Source organism: Haliotis cracherodii, unplaced genomic scaffold, assembly GCF_022045235.1.
Source record: "Haliotis cracherodii isolate W230 unplaced genomic scaffold, xgHalCrac1.p SCAF_22, whole genome shotgun sequence".
In the NCBI taxonomy this organism is placed as follows: domain Eukaryota; kingdom Metazoa; phylum Mollusca; class Gastropoda; order Lepetellida; family Haliotidae; genus Haliotis; species Haliotis cracherodii.
Window position 1 is genome coordinate 2,251,233 of NW_027266278.1, and position 21,761 is coordinate 2,272,993.

At 39.6% G+C, this 21,761-nt stretch overlaps 1 protein-coding gene across 18 annotated transcripts in view; it reads left to right on the plus strand.

The window, feature by feature from the left end:
• Positions 1-21,761, plus strand: part of LOC139471385 (basement membrane-specific heparan sulfate proteoglycan core protein-like) — a 231,766-nt gene that overhangs the window by 76,132 nt on the left and 133,873 nt on the right. For all 18 annotated transcript variants that reach the window (XM_071253730.1, XM_071253731.1, XM_071253735.1 and 15 more), the window contains exons 4-6: positions 9,304-9,455; positions 11,471-11,986; positions 17,727-17,849. In XM_071253730.1, the coding sequence (XP_071109831.1) occupies positions 9,304-9,455; positions 11,471-11,986; positions 17,727-17,849 (791 nt within the window). The remainder of the gene's footprint in view (positions 1-9,303; positions 9,456-11,470; positions 11,987-17,726; positions 17,850-21,761) is intronic.

Genomic DNA, 21,761 nt, shown 5'->3' on the forward strand with positions numbered 1-21,761 from the left:
GTTCCCAGCTGTTTTACTAACCAAGTCACTGAGACATCCCAATGAAGGGATGAGATACTAGTAGGAGGCTGTGTGTGAAATAAGTCATCGCTAGAGACCACATAGAAGGCAAAGCATGTAAAACATGAAGACACGACTTAGTAAATGATACACTCGTAGTGAAGGAAGAGTGCTCGCCAGGTGTATGTTTTCACCTCTTGCTTACATCAGGTGTGGAATGTTTCGGCTTTTTTGTTCTTGATGTTTGTTTATAATAATGTCAAATTGTCCATTTACTATCTCAACATTTTAAAACTTTGATTATGAATATAATGTGTAAAGCACCTGCACATAGGTTTTCGACAGGCTCTGCGAAATTAAATTATGTTTTCATCAGAAATCTGTGAGGGCAAAAATTAATGATTACCACTCCGAACTCTGTGCTCCTTCGGTGCTGGGGCTCGTTTCATAAATTTGTTATGTCTGACAAGTGCAGCTTTTTATGAAAAACACCTGTTGATGTCGTTAAGTCAGGTGTGATATCTTGCCTGATATCAGAGTTAGGGGAGTGGCTCGCCCATGGAACCGTGGCAGAACATGTTGGTGGCGCCTGGCTGTGGAGTTAAGGGAATCATGCTAGCAGATGGTGCTCCTTTAAGTCAGTGATGATGATGCAAGATAAGGCTGTCTGTCAGGTGTAGGCTGCAAGAGAGGCATGCGTTATCATATCATCTGATCAACATAACGTGGCATTGGGTGTTTCAGGCTACAGGAGTCCAGGGGCTGCAACTGTTTGTGTAGAGTTATGTCCCTTGGATGCAAGGGTGCACTTGTCTTGGGTTCCAGTCTCAGATTTTTACCGATTGTGATCGATTCTTGGCTTCTTGTTTCTGTACTTGGGATCACAGATTTCGTCAAAGTGGTCAATGTCAGACGACTTTCAGCTGACACTCGACAATGGGATTCTTCAAAATGACATGAAACCCAACTTCCACACTCTTGCATTCTAATTTTTAAAATATCTCCTTTTTTAATGAAATGTTTACAATGAAAGCACATTGTATGGGGATAGAAACATAAGATATTAATGTTGTCTGTCTGTTGGTGTTTTGTAAGGGCTATAAGAGGCTGAGAATGTATCCTTGATTGTGAGGCCCTTGTTAGTGTTTTGTAAGGGCTATAAGAGGCCGAGAATGTATCCTTGATTGTGAGACCCTTGTTGGCGTTGCGTAAGGGCTATAAGAGTCTGAGAATGTATCCTTGATTGTGAGACCCTTGTTGGCGTTGCGTAAGGGCTATAAGAGGCTGAAAAAGTATCCTTGATTGTGAGACCCTTGTTGGCGTTGCGTAAGGGCTATAAGAGGCCGAGAATGTAGCCTTGATTGTGAGACCCTTGTTGGCGTTGCGTAAGGGCTATAAGAGGTTGTGAATGTATCCTTGATTGTGAGACCCTTGTTGGCGTTGCGTAAGGGCTATAAGAGGCTGCAAAAGTATCCTTGATTGTGAGAACCTTGTTGGCGTTGCGTAAGGGCTATAAGAGGTTGTGAATGTAGCCTTGATTGTGAGACCCTTGTTAGCGTTTTGTAAGGGCTATAAGAGGTTGCGAATGTATCCTTGATTGTGAGACCTTTGTTAGCGTTGCGTAAGGGCTATAAGAGGTTGTGAATGTATCCTTGATTGTGAGACCCTTGTTGGCGTTGCATAAGGGCTATAAGAGGTTGTGAATGTATCCTTGATTGTGAGACCCTTGTTGGCGTTGCGTAAGGGCTATAAGAGGTTGTGAATGTATCCATGGCTGTCATTTATTTAAATAAGCACACCACACATCTGCAATGGAGACTGAATCAACGCTGGTTCCGGTATTGGCACCCACTCAATCACGACACCACATGTTCCATGTCTACAGAGTGTCTACAGAACTTGTGTATTGTTTTAGACATTCAGGCTTGTATAATGGAGGACAGCTTGGTAAAGCGCCAGAACCACGCCTTCTCTGCCGTACGACACAGGTGGGCGTGGAACTAGGGCAGTACGTTGATTATATAGCATTGGAAATAGTTCTTTATCTACATAGGAAACTTAGAAAAGCTATACTACATAGTACTAGGGGTAATTCGTTCATTATCTACATTGTAAAGGTAGCTGTACTGCATATTGACAGGGGAGATATGTTGATTATAGCATGGGATCAGAAATAGTTCATTATCTACATTGTAAAAGGTAGCTGTACTGCAAAGAGATTGGGGAGCAGTGTTCAAAATAAGCACTTGCCTGCAGGCCTGTGGCAAGTAGATCTGTGTCGGGCCTGTACTTCAATATTTTAATTGGTCCTTACAGCCTGTATTAAATTTAACATGTGAATTTATTTGTCACAATAATCTGCAGTTTGTTAAATGAGGGTCTGAAGAGTTAAGTCAGGGCCTGCAGCTTCTAAAGTCTGTTGGTCCTGATGGCAGCCTGGCAATGTTTCCTATTTCAAACACTGCAGGGGAGATACGTTGGTTATAGCAAGGATGACAGTACTGATACTACACAGCTGGCCATGGCCTGGGGCAGTATTGGATGTATATTACTTGTACATGAACTAGTTATTAAATAATTATAAAGGGAAATATAGCTACAGGTAGTGTAACAGGGCTCCAAATATGCCACACCCACCTGTGTTAAATGGCTACCATGTTGATAGTGACCTACATGGCCAAATTTGGTTACAAGGAATCGCAGGAATAGTTTGTGAAAAGTGACCCCATCGCAGAGGTGACTACTCTCCTGTGTGAGCCTCCATGGTATCAGTGAATATATGCTTTAAAAGCCAATAAATTGGTCTTTTTTCTGTATATGTCTTTGAAATTTCACCTGAAACTAAGACTGCTTCAGAAAACTCCCAATGATCTATCTGTGACTGTTCTCATAACAAGTTACAGAAGATGTCGTTATGAGTCAATTCCCAAGATGAAACAATATGTTAACCCAGAAATCTGTACATTAAGGAATTTAGTGTGAAACCAACAAACAACCAAGAAGTGGTTTACAATCAACAATTGTATTACAAAATTCACTATGTTTACAAATCAATACAAATTACTGCACAGTAATTACAATGACAGTACACAATAGAGTGGTGGTGCAATATTCAATGGCAGTATAAAATATGAGAGCAGTGGAAATGACAAGAATAATAATCACCTCGCAGCTTCCGAGATAGGACTAGGGATGGGTAGAGGGACAAGCCCACTCCACTTATAGAATCTAACCAGCTTCCAGTACTTTCCACACAGTGCTTGACCAGTCCAGTGTCACGAGAACATCACAGAATATTCCACAAGTTTCTATAACGCCTGTCATCCATCCATGCTATTCTGGAAGATACAGATAATTTGAGTATCTACATATAATAACTTCCTCACCACTGCTTACATTAAATAGTACTACATTCCTAACAACTAATCATTGTCCAAACACAAATGCAATGAACTTCTACTGAATCTCAACAGAAACAATGTAATACAGATACAACAAATAACACTGCCATGTAGTAATGTTTACCATTTGACTGCACTGAAGCAGCTACTTCTGAAAGTAATGGGAATAAAAGGCTCCGAATGCTTTGAACTCGAAATATGACTGATATAACCCATGTCTTCATGGGCAGTGTTTAACATATCGAATGAAACTGAAAAGAGCACAAGTCAATTTGTATGTAGGGGAGAGCATATGTAGAACAGTGAACTTTGTGTTGAATCGTTTACCTTTACAAACTGAACAAATGACTGTTTACAAGCCATTTTTATAAAGGATTTAGTTTCTGGGTTTGTCCAAATACAGACTAGACTCTAGGATTGTGAATACGGTTCAGCTGTGGTGGGAGGTGCTCATGGCGCCACTATCAAACTCATCAACCAGAAGGACACAGTTTTTATAGTCATATGTACATTATACAGATGTTTGTTCCCTGTCATGAAGCATCTATTGGGGGGTGTTTAGGAACGAAAACATTTCTGTACTTGCGTGAGTCACTAAGTGATTTAGAGCCCCCACAATGGGACAGGAGAGGTATATTGCTATTTATCATTCAACTTTGTTCCAGCCTGGTGGTGTATACGATGTGTTATCTCCCTGGGAGGCATGTGGAAATATATATATCTACTTGGCTGTTTCATTAGCTTGTGTTGAGAAAGATTCTTTTCTGTTTTGTTGTGGATGTAAGTGAATCCTAGAGTTCTGTCAATATGGGGTTAAAAAAATGGTTGTCCTTCTCTTAAGGAATAATGAGAATCGCTGTTGTTTCTTATAAAAAATTATATGTACTTTTACATGTTTCATGTGATAAAAAACTGATAATAATTAGAGTATATTTCAACTGAAGACTCCGAAACTTAAGACTATTCAGACACTATCTAATTACGTTGTGCAGATGCATAGAGCATTGTGTAGGATCTGTATTTAACTGGTTTGGCTTTTGTAAGCACAAGGGGACTTTTCTAGATGTGAAATCTACCCCTGGATGTTTGAGATCAGTTTGTTGTGGCAACTCCCAGGTCATTACGTTCCAAAACAAAAGGGTTATCTTTCATCTTCAGTGGGAAACAGTGTTCCAATTCTCAGTATTTTCAATTTTCATGGAACAATAAATTATGCAATACAGAATGAATATTCATAGGGAATCTTAATTTGAAAGTGACGAGCCAGAATGTGTGTTTACTTTGAAATTTAATGTTTTTAGGGTATCAAAATATTTGTTTAAAACAGCCATTTCTTCAATGTGTATGGTCGGCCATTCAGTGCATTTGGCACATTTTGCTGTTATCAAAACAAAATTAGAGGTTCAAAAACATGGCCTGTGGGAATTATTTAACATTTAACCATGTTTTTTTCAAATTCTTTCCTGCATTTATTAAAGAAATAACAATTTTCCCATCCCACAGGACGAGTAAGTGATCAACCAGATATTCTCTGAAGCTGAAATATTTCAAGTTTGTACAGATGTGTGCATCAAGGGACTGATATTTCAATGCATGTACGTTCTTTTTCATCACCACCATTTTGAATTTTGAATGTTTTATCAAAAGTCCACGCCCAGTGTGGTTGCTAAGAAACACTTTTTTAAAGCCTGTGCAAGTTGTGAACATGATTAAGATTGCTAAGCATTATTTTATAGAGATTGCATGTTATGCTCATCTTTGATACGGTTCTGATACTTCAGTGTGTCACGGACTAGTTTCTGTACAGATGTGTAGTGAGTGAGTGAGTGAGTTGGGTTTAACGCCGCTTTTAACAGTATTACAGTTATATCACGGCGTGTCAGCTTAATGTGGGAGGAAAGCCCCAAGTGATGCAGGTCTCAGACGTTTACCACTTCGGTGAAACCCACGAGCACGGGTATGGTGCTGACAAACCTAGAAACATAATCGGGGCGAACCGGGATTCGAACCCACAATCATAGGTTTCTGGCGTGCCCAAGGGACGCAACTCTGCACAGCGAATCGCGGCGCCTTAGACGACTGGGCCACCCGTGCCCCCTGTACAGATGTGTAACAATCCTGACGACATGTTTATACCTACAAAGAATATTTGTGGCTTTACTGTGTACCATAAACCTCACGAGGCATCGGTGTAATCCCTGGAAACTGTGACTTGGGTTCTGACCATAGTCTGTCTCAGGCTCTGAACCATATTATATACCCTTCTGCCAGCCCTTCTGTAATGTAAAAGCCCTAAATGAAGCAAGTCTAGATTTTCCTCACGTTCAGGTTCTGAATCTCTCATCTCACTGGGGCTCCTTTTCAATTTAAAAGGAGTTGTTTGTTTCTGTCAAAATGATATATTTTCAGAGACTAGACTGACCGGTTTTTGTGGTAGGGTGAATCTGTGACGTGTATCTTACCTCTTTACTGGATAGATATATACCCCATGGTGATCGACTTAGGGTAGACTGTGTCTCCATACAATGGGAACCCATTGGGATTCCTAGCAACCTTTGCTGGCTGCTTGAATCTCTTTATAGATCGGTGGTCAGGTTCAGTGTGGATCATTGCTCCTCATATCAATCACCAGATTGTCTGGTCCAGACTTGGTGTTTTACAGGCTGCCATCATATTGCTGAGTGCAGTGTTTAAACAAATAACACACACACACACGAATACACGCATGCACGAGCACGCACGCACGCATGCATTTTATTCCCCACAAATGTTGGTTGGTTGGTTGGTTGGTTTGTTGTTTAACGCCGCACTCTGCAATGCTCCAGCTATATGACGGCGGTTGGTAAAATAATCAAGTCTGGACCAGACAATCCAGTGATTGATATCATAAGCATCGATCCACACAATTGGGATCAATGCCATGCATCAACCAAGTCAGCGAGCCTGACCACCCGATCCCATTAGTCGCCTTTTACAACAAGCATAGTCGCCTTTTACGGCAAGCATGGGTTGCTGAAGACCTATTCTCCCCCGGAATCTTCACGGGTCCCCCACAAATGTAAATTGTGTGGAGTCCATCTGTAGTCCTCTCCTGTGATATTGCTGGAATATTGCATATTGTTACACGTGGTGTGGCATAAAACAATATCTACTCACTCACTCTGTACCATGTATGCTTTTCATGTGTTTGAAATGAGATTGAGTAGCTTTTAAACTTGCTTTCTGTAATGCATCACATACTGAAACTCAAAAATTACATGCTATTTTTTTTAATTCAAATGTATGCAGCATTGTCCTTAAAAAAGTCTACAAGTCGTGCAACCTTCACATTGTCACTATGTTGAAACTATGTTGAAAGTCACATTTCTTTCTTTTTTATCCTTATACAATGCTTAAACTGTATGCATGTTTTTGTTTTTTTGATGTTAATGGTGGTAAATATTTCCTTGTTGACATCAGCATATGTATGTTGCATTCTGGGATAGGTCGTGGTCATGTGGTTAGTCAAGTGGTCACATGACAGTGGTCACATGACAGGGGTCACATGACATTGGTCATATTTTAAAACAGCCAGACTGTTGTTTAGATGCCAAATAAGTCAGAGGGAGCAGTTTTCCATTGGAACGTGTTTGAGCCATAACTTTATGATGAAAGTATTTTCCACATCACAGACTCTCTGTACCTTGTAATTTATGGCCAGTGAAACAAATCAAACATCTTGTGTGCTTCTGTATAGTTGTATATGGGATGTAATTCATGGTGCAGGCAGAACTCTGGCCCTATGGTCTATAAAAGCAATGGGGTAGCCAGGTGGTTACAGTGTTCGCTTATTCCACCGAAGGCCTGGGTTTTATTCCTCTGATGGATGCTATGTTTCTGGATATTGCTGGACCACAGCTAAAAAAAGCGTAAAACACAACTCACACACTTAAATATTAATTTGGAATTGGTCCATTTTCTTGTTTTCAGCCTGTGTACAAATTAAAATATTTTCACAACCGCATCATCAGAAAAAACCATCGTTAATCAATTATTGCATTTGAGTTGGAATTTCAATAGTATTGGCCTTTAACATCAGTGTTTGGGTTAATGTATGTAATGATTTCAACATTTGCCGACATGAGAAAAGTTATCTCAAGCTAACCACTACACATGTGTCGTTTGAACATCTGTACAACTGGCCTCAGCTGATTCTAACAACCAACTGGTCTTGTTTTGAAACACTGACAACACCAGGTTCATTAGTATCAGGAAATAGGAATTTGCTACCTTTCCAGCCAGTTGTGCTTCTAAAAAATACTGAAATTCAATCTCAAACAATGATAACTTCCTAGCAAGACCAGGCAATAAATGCTCCCTCATGATGAAACACTTTTGTTTTCTTTTACTTTCTGTAAACTGTTAGCAGTGGTGTGTATCAAAATTACTCCTGAGTGCTTTTCCAGGATTGTGGATGTTTTAGGGATATAAATAGCATGTCTGGTAACCCTTTCTGGACTGGTTGTGGAGAGAACTGGCATAGGAACACATAGAAACCATGCAGGGTCTTGTTCCATGCATATATCCTACCGCTATGACTGTTCAGGGAAAACATTTTTAAAATTAGGTAAGAGTAACGATTGTCCATGTTCAGGGAAAACATTTTTAAAATTAGGAACACAATTTTGGGAAGGTCTTGAAAACAATGTTATTTTGCCTTCTGCCCAGCCCTTTTTTGTCATGCAAATTCCCTAAATGAAGCAAGTCTAGAACGTCCTCAGGTTCAGGAGTATTTCACAGGCTGAGGCTGTTCTGAGACATTATTTTGATGCAATATGATTTGATTATTAATAGCTTGATTGATATATGCATAACATTTTGGAGACTGACGTGGTAGGTTGGAATGACTTGCTAGGACTACGAGTTGGCCTGAGTCTTGTTCCTTAGGATCACACTGAAGAGACTTCTCCTATCATTAAAACATACAATAGTAAAGGAAGTGGGGATAAAATCCCTAACAAAACAATTCAGCAAAAATCATGAAATGTGTGTGAAATATATTACTATTTAGGGTATGCATGAAATGCAAGAGCACATTTCTGCATTTGATGGCAACAATATGCAATAAGACTGATATAGGTCTCACTGACCAGTTTGTAGCATGTTGGCAAGGACCTGTGAAGATCCGGGGTAGAATAGGTCTTCAGCAACCCATGCTTGTCCCCGTGAAGATCCGGGGTAGAATAGGTCTTCAGCAACCCATGCTTGTCCCCGTGAAGATCTGGGGTAGAATAGGTCTTCAGCAACCCATGCTTGTCCCCATGAAGATCCGGGGTAGAATAGGTCTTCAGCAACCCATGCTTGTCCCTATGAAGATCCGGGGTAGAATAGGTCTTCAGCAACCCATGCTTGTCCCCATGAAGATCCGGGGTAGAATAGGTCTTCAGCAACCCATGCTTGTCCCCGTGAAGATCTGGAGTAGAATAGGTCTTCAGCAACCCATGCTTGTCCCCGTGAAGATAAGGGGTGGAATAGGTCTTCAGCAACCCATGCTTGTCCCCGGGAAGATTTGGGGTAGAATAGTTCTTCAGCAACCCATGCTTGCCGTAAAAGGCGAATATGCTTGTCGTAAGAGGCAACCAACGGGATCTGGTGATCAGGCTCTCTGATTTGGTTGATGCATGTCATCGATCCAATTGCCTGGATCAATGCTCATGATGTTAATCACTGGATTGTCTGGTCCAGACTCGATTATTTACAGACCACCGTCATATAGCTGGAATTTTGCTGAGTGCGGCGTTAAACAACAAACAAACAATGTTGTCAAGTGCCTGGTGCAATAACATAGTATTCCCCTTCAACAAGTCTCATTATAGTTTTTGTGACACAATGTTCTAACCTTTTCCTGCTTTGTGTGTTTCAGCAAAGGATCTCTCATGGTTTCATTTGATCTCGGATCTCAGGGATTTGATAATCCAGATGCTTTGAGAAAAATTATTGAAGATGCCATAAAAAGTGGTTATATTGGGCCATATAGGGTCAGCCCTGAAGGATTTGATTTTAGACAATTTGAAGGTGAGTCAAATCTTGTTGATATATAGAGAATCTCACCTGAGTGTCTTTTGATATCACGGGATTCGAACCCACGAGTTTATAAACAAGTGATATTTGATATAAAAAAAGACTCAGGTGAGATTTTATTTATCATCCAACATCCTTCTTCCACCAACTTTTTCAGTTTGTAGACAGTAATAAGCCATGTCTTAAGTGTAAAAAGAACTGCTAACAGCTTCAGTAGCAGAGCCATTAGTGATTTGATTGTGACATCATGGTAATCAATGACGTCACAATTGTCTGCAAAACATTGTGATGCAATGTCATTGCAGCGATATCTACATTGTAGATATCGCTTGATCTCACCGAAGCCATATCTCCTGTGGGAGCCAGTTTTGGATGATAAATTCATATTCACTGATGGAGTGATGCTTTTGTCCTTGAACATACATGGTGGAGTATACCTTTGTTATGTCCTTGAACATTTGGTATGTCATATTAATTAACGTCAGAACACAGTGTTGAGGTATAACTCTCTTACATCCGTGAACATAAAGTATTTTTCAATATCGACCTTGCTGCCAGGTTCTTTTTAGTGAATTCCTGCGTGTTTTCTAAGCCATTCTATTCTGAGCCAGGTCTGTATGGGAGACTAAGTTGGGGCAACTTGATACTTTTGTTGGTGCATGGCAAAGTCACAGAATTCCTCCCAGTACAGAATACTGCATAGGTGAATGTTGCCCTTCATGGCAGATGGGCCCTCGATCTAATTAACGACCAAACTTATCGTCTAGGCCTGGGATGGGTAACTCGGGTACTTGGGTCGGGTGGGTACTGTGTAGGACCCGGGTACCAACAGGACTATCCGGACCTGTGGTTAGTCACATGATTATATTCTGTTTAATGGCCAAAAATATGTAGAACCCTATGGTTACACTGTAAGTCACTAGGGGCGGTCGGGTTAAGGCGTTTGCTCGTCACGCCGAAGACCCGGGTTCGATTCCCAACATAGGTACAATGTGTGAAGCCCATTTCTGGTGTGATATTGCTGGAATATTGCTAAAAGTGGCGTAAAACCATCCTCACTCACTCACTATAAATCACTAATATTCACATTTCTTTCTGACTATTTATGTACACATTCTTTCTGACTTTATATGTTTGCATAAAGATTAAACTTCAATCAGCTTCAGTGCATGCATGACCAGATCGGTTTATGTTTTAAACAACAAAAAAACAAACAAAGTCTGACTGAAATTTGTGTGAAAAAGCTGCAAGATAATAATGAATATAAAGCAATGGCTTTCAAGGTGTCAAATTTCTTTCTGTCTTTAGAAAATAATGAAAATTAGAGATACATTATCACTGATATTTTCTCCATCATCTGCCCGTTAGTATTCTAGGGCACAATAGATCCCAACTCTGCACCCTCATCACAAGGGCTAATGAGTGAGTGAGTGAGTGAGCAATATTCCAATGATGCCAGAAATAGGCCTCACGTAATGAGGATGGAAGGATCATTGTTATTGTGTGTGATCTTGATAATTGTTTGTCATCGTACCCTGATGGTGTTGGTCATTGCTCATGCTGACAACCACCTGGCTGCCTGGCTGGGCTACATCGTTACACGTTGCGGCGTTACAGCTGGAATATTGTCGTTGTGTAGAATGACATTCACTTATCCTGGGATCCGTTCAGCAAAACAGTCATAGCGCTATGGGGTTACGATCACCTTAGCGCTACGATTGCTTTGTGGAACGGATCCCTGGTTTGTATGTTAAACTATGGGGCTATGATCACCTTAGTGCTATGATCTCTTTGTGGAACGGATCCCTAGTTTGTATGTTAAACTATGGAGTTACGATCAACTTAGCGCTACGAACGCTTTGTGGAACGGATCCCTAGTTTGTATGTTAAACTATGGGGTTACGATCACCTTAGTGCTACGATCGCTTTGTGGAATGGACCCCTGGTTCCTTTGACGTGTGATTTAAAAATGGTAAAACTGACTTAAGGTTGAAAATATCTTTTCTCAGAACCAGTTTCCTGCCCAAACTTTGTCGGACGTGAACCAGAATCACTGCCAAGAAACGGAACCAACTGGGCCAACCTCCTCGTCAACAACATCTTCCCCTGCAACGGAAACGTTGTTGGCTGGGAATATTACCGTCTCATTCCAACCGGAGTCGCGTACGTTGGTGTATGGAAACAAGTCACCGATACGGAATTCACTCTCGTCGGAAAAACAGAACTTCCTCCCGCACCAACTGGAATTAGAATTGTGCAGCTTCAAACCCCAATCAATGTACAACGTGGTGATTTTATTGGTATTTTCTACCCAAGAGGAACACCAAATAACGTGATAGCCAGTGCTACACTGGAGGATGATATTATCTCATTGAATGAAATGTTCCAAGACTACTATGTGCAGCTGTATGACGACATGATACAGGAAGGAATACCCTTCAATATCGAGAGTGTGCCTTACTCCAAGACTGACGCTACCTTTGCTATCCGTGCCTTAATGGATTACGCTGGCGTCTCCCCAACAGGTAAGTGTGTCTACTGCTTGCTGATGAATTGCTGGGTGTCAGGCAATAGCGATCATCTGGTTCTATGCTTATGGGTATTATTATTTTAAATATATATAGTAAAACTGTAACTAAACTTACATGATATTGGAATATATTATTCCTGACTTGAGAATAGTTTCAGAAACAATTCTTCCAATTGTTGATAAGAGAATAGTTTCCGAAACAATTCATCCGATTATTGCATCTAAATTCTTTAAAGTTATATTATAAACTGTTAGATTGGGAGAAAAACGTGTGTTCAACTGATTGCTGTTTCCGACTTAGTTTATGAGAAAATACACACCTTAATCTCAATCTCTGCATATAAAACAATACCTAGCATAATAGGAAATACAATATGGTGAATCATTATGTCTAGTGATGTTCTACCTCAAACTTGTATTGACCAAGTTTAAATCTGCTGGTCATTTATTTGAATTCGCTGTAGGGATATGCATCTCATAAAAAAACAACGGAAGACAAACATGTTTTTATTGCAAATGAAGGTATTGGGTATGCCCAGGTTATGTGCTTCATTCCGGATCACATTGCAGATGGGGTATGTGAATTACAGGGGGTTCGTCGCCGTATAGGCAGGGTTGCTTTTAAGAAGGTGTATGTGATTTAGCATCGATTTTGAAGACTTTTACAGGCGGTTTGTCACCTTATAGGCGGGGTCGCTTTTAAGAAGGTGTATGTGATTAAGCATCGATTTGAAGACTTTTACAGGGGGTTCGTCCGTCTCCTTATAGGCGAGGGGCGCTTTTAAGAAGGTGTATGTAAATTAGCATCGATTTTACAGGGGGTTTGTCACCTTACAGGCGGGGTCGCTTTTAAGAAGGTGTATGTGATTTAGCATCAATTTTGAAGACTTTTACAGGCGGTTTGTCACCTTATAGGCAGGGTCGCTTTTAAGAAGGTGTATGTGATTTAGCATCGATTTTGAAGACTTTTACAGGCGGTTTGTCACCTTATAGGTGGGGGTTGCTTTAAAGATGGTGTATGGAAATTAGCTTCGATTTTGAAGGCTTTTAAATGGGGGTCGCTTTATTGACTTGAGGGTCACTTTATAGACGGCTAAATTCTATGTATCAGTAAAAATGTGTACATGTAAATATGATGAAGCAGTATGTACTGAAAACGTTCTAGTTCAGATGCTTACACTTGTCTATTGGTACTAAATATTTGGGCAATTATGAGTTGAGCTTACTGAACAGAGAAAGTTCACTTGGCTTGTACTTTGGACTCTTTGCTTACTGAGGACGACATGGTAATAATATGGAAATGAACTGTAAAACAATATCCTGATACTGTGTGTAAGATGTATCAAGCCCCATCATTTTTTTTGACAAAAATCAGTCTGACATGACAACGTGTGCAATTCCTTAATGTGTGTACTCTTGTACTTAATCTCCATTAAGTCAGTGAGTTGTGTGACTAGACGTAACTTTAGAGTATCAAAAGAATTGGAATCATATATCAACCCTCTGCTTGTTAGGAGTGTGGTATTCCTACAGTCAATCCCCAACTATTCCCACTTAATACCAATCTTGGGAGAACATTTTCTAAACCAGAAATTAAATTTGTTTGTTTCAAAATTAGTAATTTTTTTCAAGTTACTTGTACAGACAAAATGTTACAAATGTAAACACTCCTTGAGTTCATCACAAAAATGAGAGAAGAGAGAAGTTTTGATGCCTTACAGCAGAACTGATATTGTCAGCATTAAATGTAAAGTCACCATTTGCGATTGAGTATGAAATACCATCATCTTTTAGCAATATTCTATCTATATCACAGTTGGGGGTACCAAGAATGCCTGACCTCACACCCTGAACCCTTGTGGGGAATTGAACTTCTGATGAGCAAACGCTTTAACCACTAGGCTACCTCACTCCTCAGTTAAAACATCTGTGTTTGCAGCCACAACACTTGGCCCCCTCCGTGTAGAGCTGGCAGTTGTTGCGCCGGCCTCCATTATACGAACTCAACCATGTTGACACTGATTGGTCAATTTACAATCCAATCGTGACACTGCATTTTATGTGTCAACCTTGCCTCCCTTGACCTAAAGGTCAAAGGGCAATGAGTACAATTAACGATGCAGTCTCACGTAGAGATTACAATGTATTTATTCAATGTGGCTCATGGACAATACAATGTATTTATTTAATTAGGCACATGGGTTGTACGATGTAATTATTTAATACGATTCTCAGGTGATTGTCTATATGGAGAAAACAAATTCATTGTTTGCCAAGAGAACAATAGCAGGGAAAGATTAAATTGGACAGACAATAGAAGTGTTGAGATGACTTCTAGCATCAGAAATGATGAGTATTTGTGTTAGACTGTATATCTGTCTTAAAACTCCTGTCATGACCTACAAATGATGAGGAGGGTGCTGGGGTAGCCTTGTGGTTAATGCGTTTGCTTGTCACGTCGAAGACCCAGGTTCAGTTCCCCTTATGGGTCCAAAGTGAAGCCCATTTCTGGTGTCCCAATCCGTGATATTGCCGGAATATTGCTATAAGCAACGTAAAACCATACTCACTCACTCACTCAAATAATGAGGTGTCATTGACACCAGTATTTTAGAACCATTTTACACCTGTCCTGATTTGTACAATCTTAACATAAGATCAGATATCAAGAGTTGGGGAAATGGTAGATGTTGGGTTTTACTGTAGACTAACAATAAATCTCTAAAGTATATAATTTTGATAATAAGCAATTAACTACAAACAAACTGAAAAGGAGTGATATGGGAGATTCATTTAGGGCTGTAGGATTACTGGAAGGGCTGGGCGGAAGGGAAAATAAGATGGGTCAAGGACTGTGAGACAGGCTAGACTTTACTTAATTAATTAATTAAGGTTCCAACCATTTTAAATAATATCAGTCAGTACTTCAAAACATTAATTTTCTTTTTCTCTGAAAGAAGTAGCCAGACAATTTATTTAACTTTCAACACATACATCTCTTAGGAAATCCAACATTCACTCAAAATTTTAATTTTAATTTTAATTTTAATACTTCCATTGTTTGAAAATATGGGTACTGCTTAACTTTTAGGATCAGTATGTACCAGATCTCACCTGTGAAGATCCGGGTAGAGAATAGGTCTTCAGCAACCCATGCTTGCCGTAAAAGGCGACTACTGTTTATCGTAAAAGGCGACTAACAGGATCGGGTTGTCAGGCTCGCTGACTTGGTTGATGCATGTCCTCTCCCTATTGCGTGGATCAATGCTCATGTTGTCAATCACATGGTGTCTGGTCCAGACTCCATTATTTACAGACATCTGTCATATAGCTGAAATATTGCTACGTGCAGCATTTAACAACAACCAACCAAACAAACAAAGACATGTTTAACTAAATTGTGTTGACATTTAGCATGCATCCTGTTAAGAGATGTGTTTTGGAAAAATTATTCAAAATTAAATTCGTGACAAGGTACTTTGTGAGGCAACTAACGCTGAGGCCCCAGGATTGATTCCCCCCATTTATGGCATCCCCGCTGTGATATTGCTGGAATAATGGCTACTAACTCACATGTTTTGAATGTTTTCAATATGTGTTGTTTTTCTCTGTAATGATATGACAGCAGATATTTGGTTTCAAGAGCAGGACTTTAGACAGAGTAGAAAGGGGATCTAACAGGGGAACGTAGGAAAGATTCTCACCATGAACCATCTGACCTTGATGTGTTCTTGGTAAAATAAAAATATGCATTCTTGTTGCAAGTGTCAGTGTAAGATGTTTTGGGCATGCTGTACTTCGGAGCTCTTATTTTGAAACAATATTACTGAAAGTGAACTTATATATCTGTGTAATATGTAGCTGATATGCCATTTTGGTGTCGTACAGCCAGGCTTTCTATAACCATGGCAATGTATTCCTCTGTAATTCCTGGTTCTGTGGAGAGAGACGAAGGACCTTTTACTGCTGCTTCGATCAGTCTTAAATATAAGGAACGTGGAGGCATGTGAATAGGCTTTGGTTGGTTGGTTTGTTGTTTAACGCCGCACTCAGCAATATTCCAGCTATATGACGGCGGTCTGTAAATAATCCAGTCTGGACCAGACAATCCAGTGATTGATATCATGAGCATCGATCCACGCAATTGGGATCGATGACATGTATCAACCAAGTCAGCGAGCCTGACCACCCGATCCCGTTAGATGCCTTTTAAGACAAGCATAGTCGCCTTTTACGGCAAGCATGGGTTGCTAAAGACCTATTCTACCCCGGAATCTTCACGTCATGAATAGGCACTGATGTGAATATGTTGTTGTGAAACATTGTAGGCAGATAGTAGGCCAGTGGTTTGTGCACTTGCTTATAACCCTCAAGGTCCAGGTTTGAGTCCCGGTTACCTACACAGTGGATGGTCAGTCATCACAGGGGAAGATACAGGGAGGGAGATGTCAAAGATGACCCTCCCAAACTGTCGCTTGTTTGTCAGTCTAGCATGACATGATACAATCCTGCAGTTTGATTGTCCGCGGTGTCCAAGCCACACCATTTCTGCTGATGACTACAGCATTGCAATCTTTGGTATTTCTTTGAAAGCATTTTTTCACAAACCCATCCAGGCTTGCATTTCCTTATTGAGTGTTATGGACCCTAGAAAATTCAAAGCAAAGCATTACATATCCCACAGAGAACCTGACGAACAACAAGGAACACAGTGTTAGTTTATTCAGTGACATCTACGCAGCTTTATGTGTAGTGGTGACAGGCACGCCCCTGTGACATCATCTCCACCACATCGCAATGCTTGGGCATCCTTTCTCTGCAGAATATTCACATTATGACTCTTCCTAAAAAGCAAACAAATTGTTATGAAATTCCTCCGATTTCTTCCAATTCTAGTGTCAAATTCTGAGATTTTGCTGGGATAATGCTAAAAGTAGTGCACAAACTATACTTTGATTTCTAATAAGTTAAGCTAACCATTGAGTTTATTTTTCCTTCCCCCCTCCCCCTCTTAATTTTCCTTCTGATCAAATGACGGCAACCCTGCAGAAATCCCTTGTCCCTGGAGAAGAGACATGACCTTGTTCCACACACAGGTCATCGCGCTAAGACCATTGCAACTCCCATACTTTAAAAGGCAAGTAAAGTCAGCATTGTAACTTTGCAGACTGTAGTTCTTTAGGACCAAGGGCAGGTGGTGTTTTATTACCCAAACAGGATGTTAGTAATAAAGCACTAGTTTCCGGTCAAAGGTCGATTCACACATTCAGATATGTATGCAATGTTGTTATTTTTGTAGGATTAACAAACATGTCAGAAACAGTATATGTAAAACGACAAAGAATCACAAGACAGATAAACGTGGCAACTATATCAGCCAACAGTTGTCATGGTAGCTGGAGGTCACGCCCCCAAATTGGTTTGTTTTGGAAGCTGACAATAGAGCCTGTGTTTCAGCACTTTCACTTGGACATTTAAATATTCTTTACAAATATGAATTTTTCTCTCTCAGAAATTGACTAAATGTATCTAGAAAGAAGGATATTTGCAACAAAATCGCATTAACTGTTTCACTTTATTTGCCCTTAAACATAGACTCTGAACAATTGTACCGCCCATACCTTAACATAGACTTTCAGCACAATCATAGCTATGATCGCTTTGTGGAATGGGGCCAGAAATGGTAAGAAATATGATTATTTGTGAAACTATATTGCACTGGTTACTGTCTCCAGACACATCCCGTGGCACCTGTGCTGCAGACCAGTTCACCTGTAACGATGGAGAGTGCGTCATCGGCTCCTACAAGTGTGATGGTCAGATCGACTGCCCTGATGGATCGGATGAAGTCAACTGTCGTAAGTATCTTCCTTATGGCGACTTTATTTTACAAGATATCTTCCTTATGGCAACTTTGTTGTACAAGATATCTTCCTTACAGCAACTTTGTTTTGCAAGATATCTTCCTTATGGCAACTTTGTTTTACAAGATATCTTCCTTACGGCAACTTTGTTTTACAAGACATCTTCCTTATGGCAACTTTGTTTTACAAGACATCTTCCTTATGGCAACTTTGTTTTACAAGATATCTTCCTTATGGCAACTTTGTTTTACAAGACATCTTCCTTATGGCAACTTTGTTTTACAAGATATCTTCCTTATGGCAACTTTGTTTTACAAGACATCTTCCTTATGACAACTTTGTTTTACAAGACATCTTCCTTATGGCAACTTTGTTTTACAAGACATCTTCCTTATGGCAACTTTGTTTCACAAGATACCATGATGAAAATGGAAACTGTAGGGTGTGACTGTTTAATGATCTTGCTGTCAAATTCAGAAAGTTGTTAGTAAGACTTTGCAGGGGAACTGTTTGGGCACAAGTTTAATTCATGTCCTTAAAACACTCCTTTTAGTCAGCGAAAACACAAATTGTATGAGGTGTAGGAATATATTTCTTTCTTTGAGACAGTGCCTCAATGACAAACAAAACAATTGTCAGTCTTTATTATTTGTCTGGGGGCGGTGTTGAAGCCTTGTGGTTAAAGCGTTTGCTCGTCACGCTGAAGATCCGGGTTCAAATCCCACATGGGTAAAATGTGTGAAGCCCATTTCTGGTGTCCCCTGCCGTGATATTGCTAACAGTCCCCATGCACTTTCTTGAATTTTAATTACTGTAATCTTTGAATTTCAAAATTGAGGGAGTGAATTATATCAGATCAAAATCAGATGTGATTTCTTCAATCTGATTCATTAGCAATCAACAGGAGGAAATTATACAAAGAACAGCAAGTGTTCACACAGCAACAACGGCCATGTGTATAGGTCAAATCTCTTTCTTTCAACTTCATGCATATACAAATCCGTATTCTTTAAGTGCAAGGAAATAGCAAAGAAATTACATGAAAAATAAGTTGATAAAGCACAAACTGTACATTAACAAATCTTGAATTATGAACTGGATATGAATTACTAAGTATTAATACTGAGTTGATGTATGTGATAGTCCCTAGTCTGTGTCCTCTATATATTCATATCAATACACATTTTTGATGCAAGTAAAATTCAACTTAAGTCAGCAAGCATGTCATGAGCAATCTGAACTCGCATCATTTGATCAAAACCATGCAGAAAAAAATCTGCCGAATCAGCACTTCATAACCATGTAAAAGCTTTTAACATATGACCTCCCTGCACTTTCAAATTGTTATCATATTTTGTTAATCAGCCACAAGGAATTATGTTACATGCTTGTTCAACGGAGTAATTGAAAAACATTGCCCGATTTGTTGTTTCTAGTGAGACTTTAGAGATTAGATTTTATGCAAGTGGCTTGATCATTTTAACCACTTAAGAAGTAGCTGTTCATCCTTGGATTGTGCTGACAGTAGCCTGGTGCTCCTATCATGGATCCTGGTGCTCCTATCATGGATCCTGGTGCTCCTATCATGGATCCTGGTGCTCCTATCATGGATCCTGGTGCTCCTATCATGGATCCTGGAAAGCATTGGTTTCCTTTTTCCATTCAGTGAAACAGACTCCACAAACTTGCTCTGTCATTTGAGTAATTTGTTGTTATTTAATGTCTATCATCACTATAGTTACTATGCTGACTTGGTTGATGCAAGTCATCGATCCCAATTGCTTTGATGCTCATGGTGTCAATCACTGGATTGTTTGGTCCAGATTTGATTATTTACAGACCGACGTCATATAGCTGGAATATTGCTGAGTGTGGCATAAAACAAACAAACAAATAAACAAACAAGCAATAGTTACTAGTGTCAAATTCGGTTCAGTTTGCCTTGAGCTAGATTATCATCCACTCTATATGTGAAACGTAAACACTTCAGTTCTAGCTCACATTAATGATTTAGTGTTCACTGCGGACATACACTGTGTACTGAGTCCTTTAAGGTCATATTTTATTTCAATACGTTGTCTATACTACTCAAAAGATGTTAAGGGCCACCAGATTAACTATAGCAGTATGAAAGAATCTGGTGATCCTTAACATCTTTTGAATAGTATATAAATGATGCAGTCAAAGACTAACGGTCAGAATTTCAATGACACAGCATAATATGCTACTCAACGTTTGATAGGGATAAGAAGATCTGTCAGGTATATATTTAAACATACTCTTGACATATGAGAATCATTCTTGTGTTTCATGGAAAGATAAGAAATATCCCTATCTAAAGTGGAACGGTATATTAAACAAATCGTGAATTACTTCCAATATTATGAGAGGCCATGCGCTGTGATATGCATTCAGAGAAATAATGCTGCATATTTAGAATTGACCTAAATGCGCAAATAGAGGTTATTAGCTGAGTGTTTTTGATATAGTAACTATCATGTGTTAGGAATATCAATTGTCTTATTACAGCCTTTCATAAGCATAATACATATTTTTTGTCCAAAATTTTATATTTTCAATACGGAAACACACAGGGTAATACTCTCTTTATAATATGTCATCATTCTTACACTTATTAATATCTAGTATCAATTTCTCCTGTTCGTAATTTCATAAACAGCGTATGAATACAGTGTTGGAGTGAACCATCCCATGTATCATATAGTGCCAAATGATTTGCAGCCATGTTTGTGTACAGAATCGCCCACACCTTGGAAAACCCTGTATGAAGTTATTGGGGACCTTTGTCAATAGTTCAATGTGCGGTACTTACTTACTTATATTGGAGATTTAACGTGCGCTTTCTGTCTGCAAGGGTATGTCGCACACGTTGTATGGAGAATAACAGTAGTTCCTACAGGTCACCTCATTTGCATATTTATCGGATTGGTTTCTTGCATCGGTAAAACTGTCTATTATGTGATAAACATATTTAAAAACTGGCTTAAACAAGAGCACACTAGTATGTGAAAATCTTAATGTTATCTCATAGATGAACCATATGTGGTTAAGATATTTTTTTAAAAAGTCGGGGAAAGAATGGATTTGTTTTCAAGTGTAACACTGGGCACTCATAGGGTGTTCAGGTACACCTTATGGAATTTAACTGTGCCAAAAAGAAGAACACTTTTGGCCCATCTTTGAAATCTGTGAATCTCATTTCTCTGTGAGTGGGCTGGGTATAATCAGTTGTTATTTAGAGTAGGACTCCCTCCTGTTCATTGAGATCGATTAACACGTCTTCAATTTCTAATGTTGTGGATCATGCTGTGCATTTAGCGTGTTAATACTCTTGGTCGCCAGTGTTGGTCAAGTTTATGATTTTACTGTGGCACAAGAAAATATGGTATATTGTTAGGGGCTAGTAATGGGGTCGGGTACTGAAAAAATATTAGTGGTCTAAATAAAACTGGCAAGACCATTTCCATAATCATGAGAGTGAGTGAGTGAGTGAGTGAGTGAGTGTGGTTTTATTCCAGCAATGTCACATCAGGGGACACTGGCAATAGGCTTCACACATTGTACCCATGTTGGGAATCAAACCCGGGTCTTCGGCATGACAAACAAATGCTTGAACCACTAGGCTACCCCAGCACACTGTTGTTTGGAACACTGTTTGTGAAACCCCTTCTGGGTGACACCCAGCCCATTAGCAATAAGTACATATCCCTATACGCAGGCACATCTTTTGTATCAATGAGCTTTTTTCAATGAATGGGAATTAAGATTTCCAAAAGACAGGCCAACAAATCACACCCTTTTCCTGGTGGAGCAGGGTCAAAGATTTGAAGGGTATGAGTCTGTACATGAAAGGATGCCAGATTGTGAGGCCAAGGCTTTCATCAG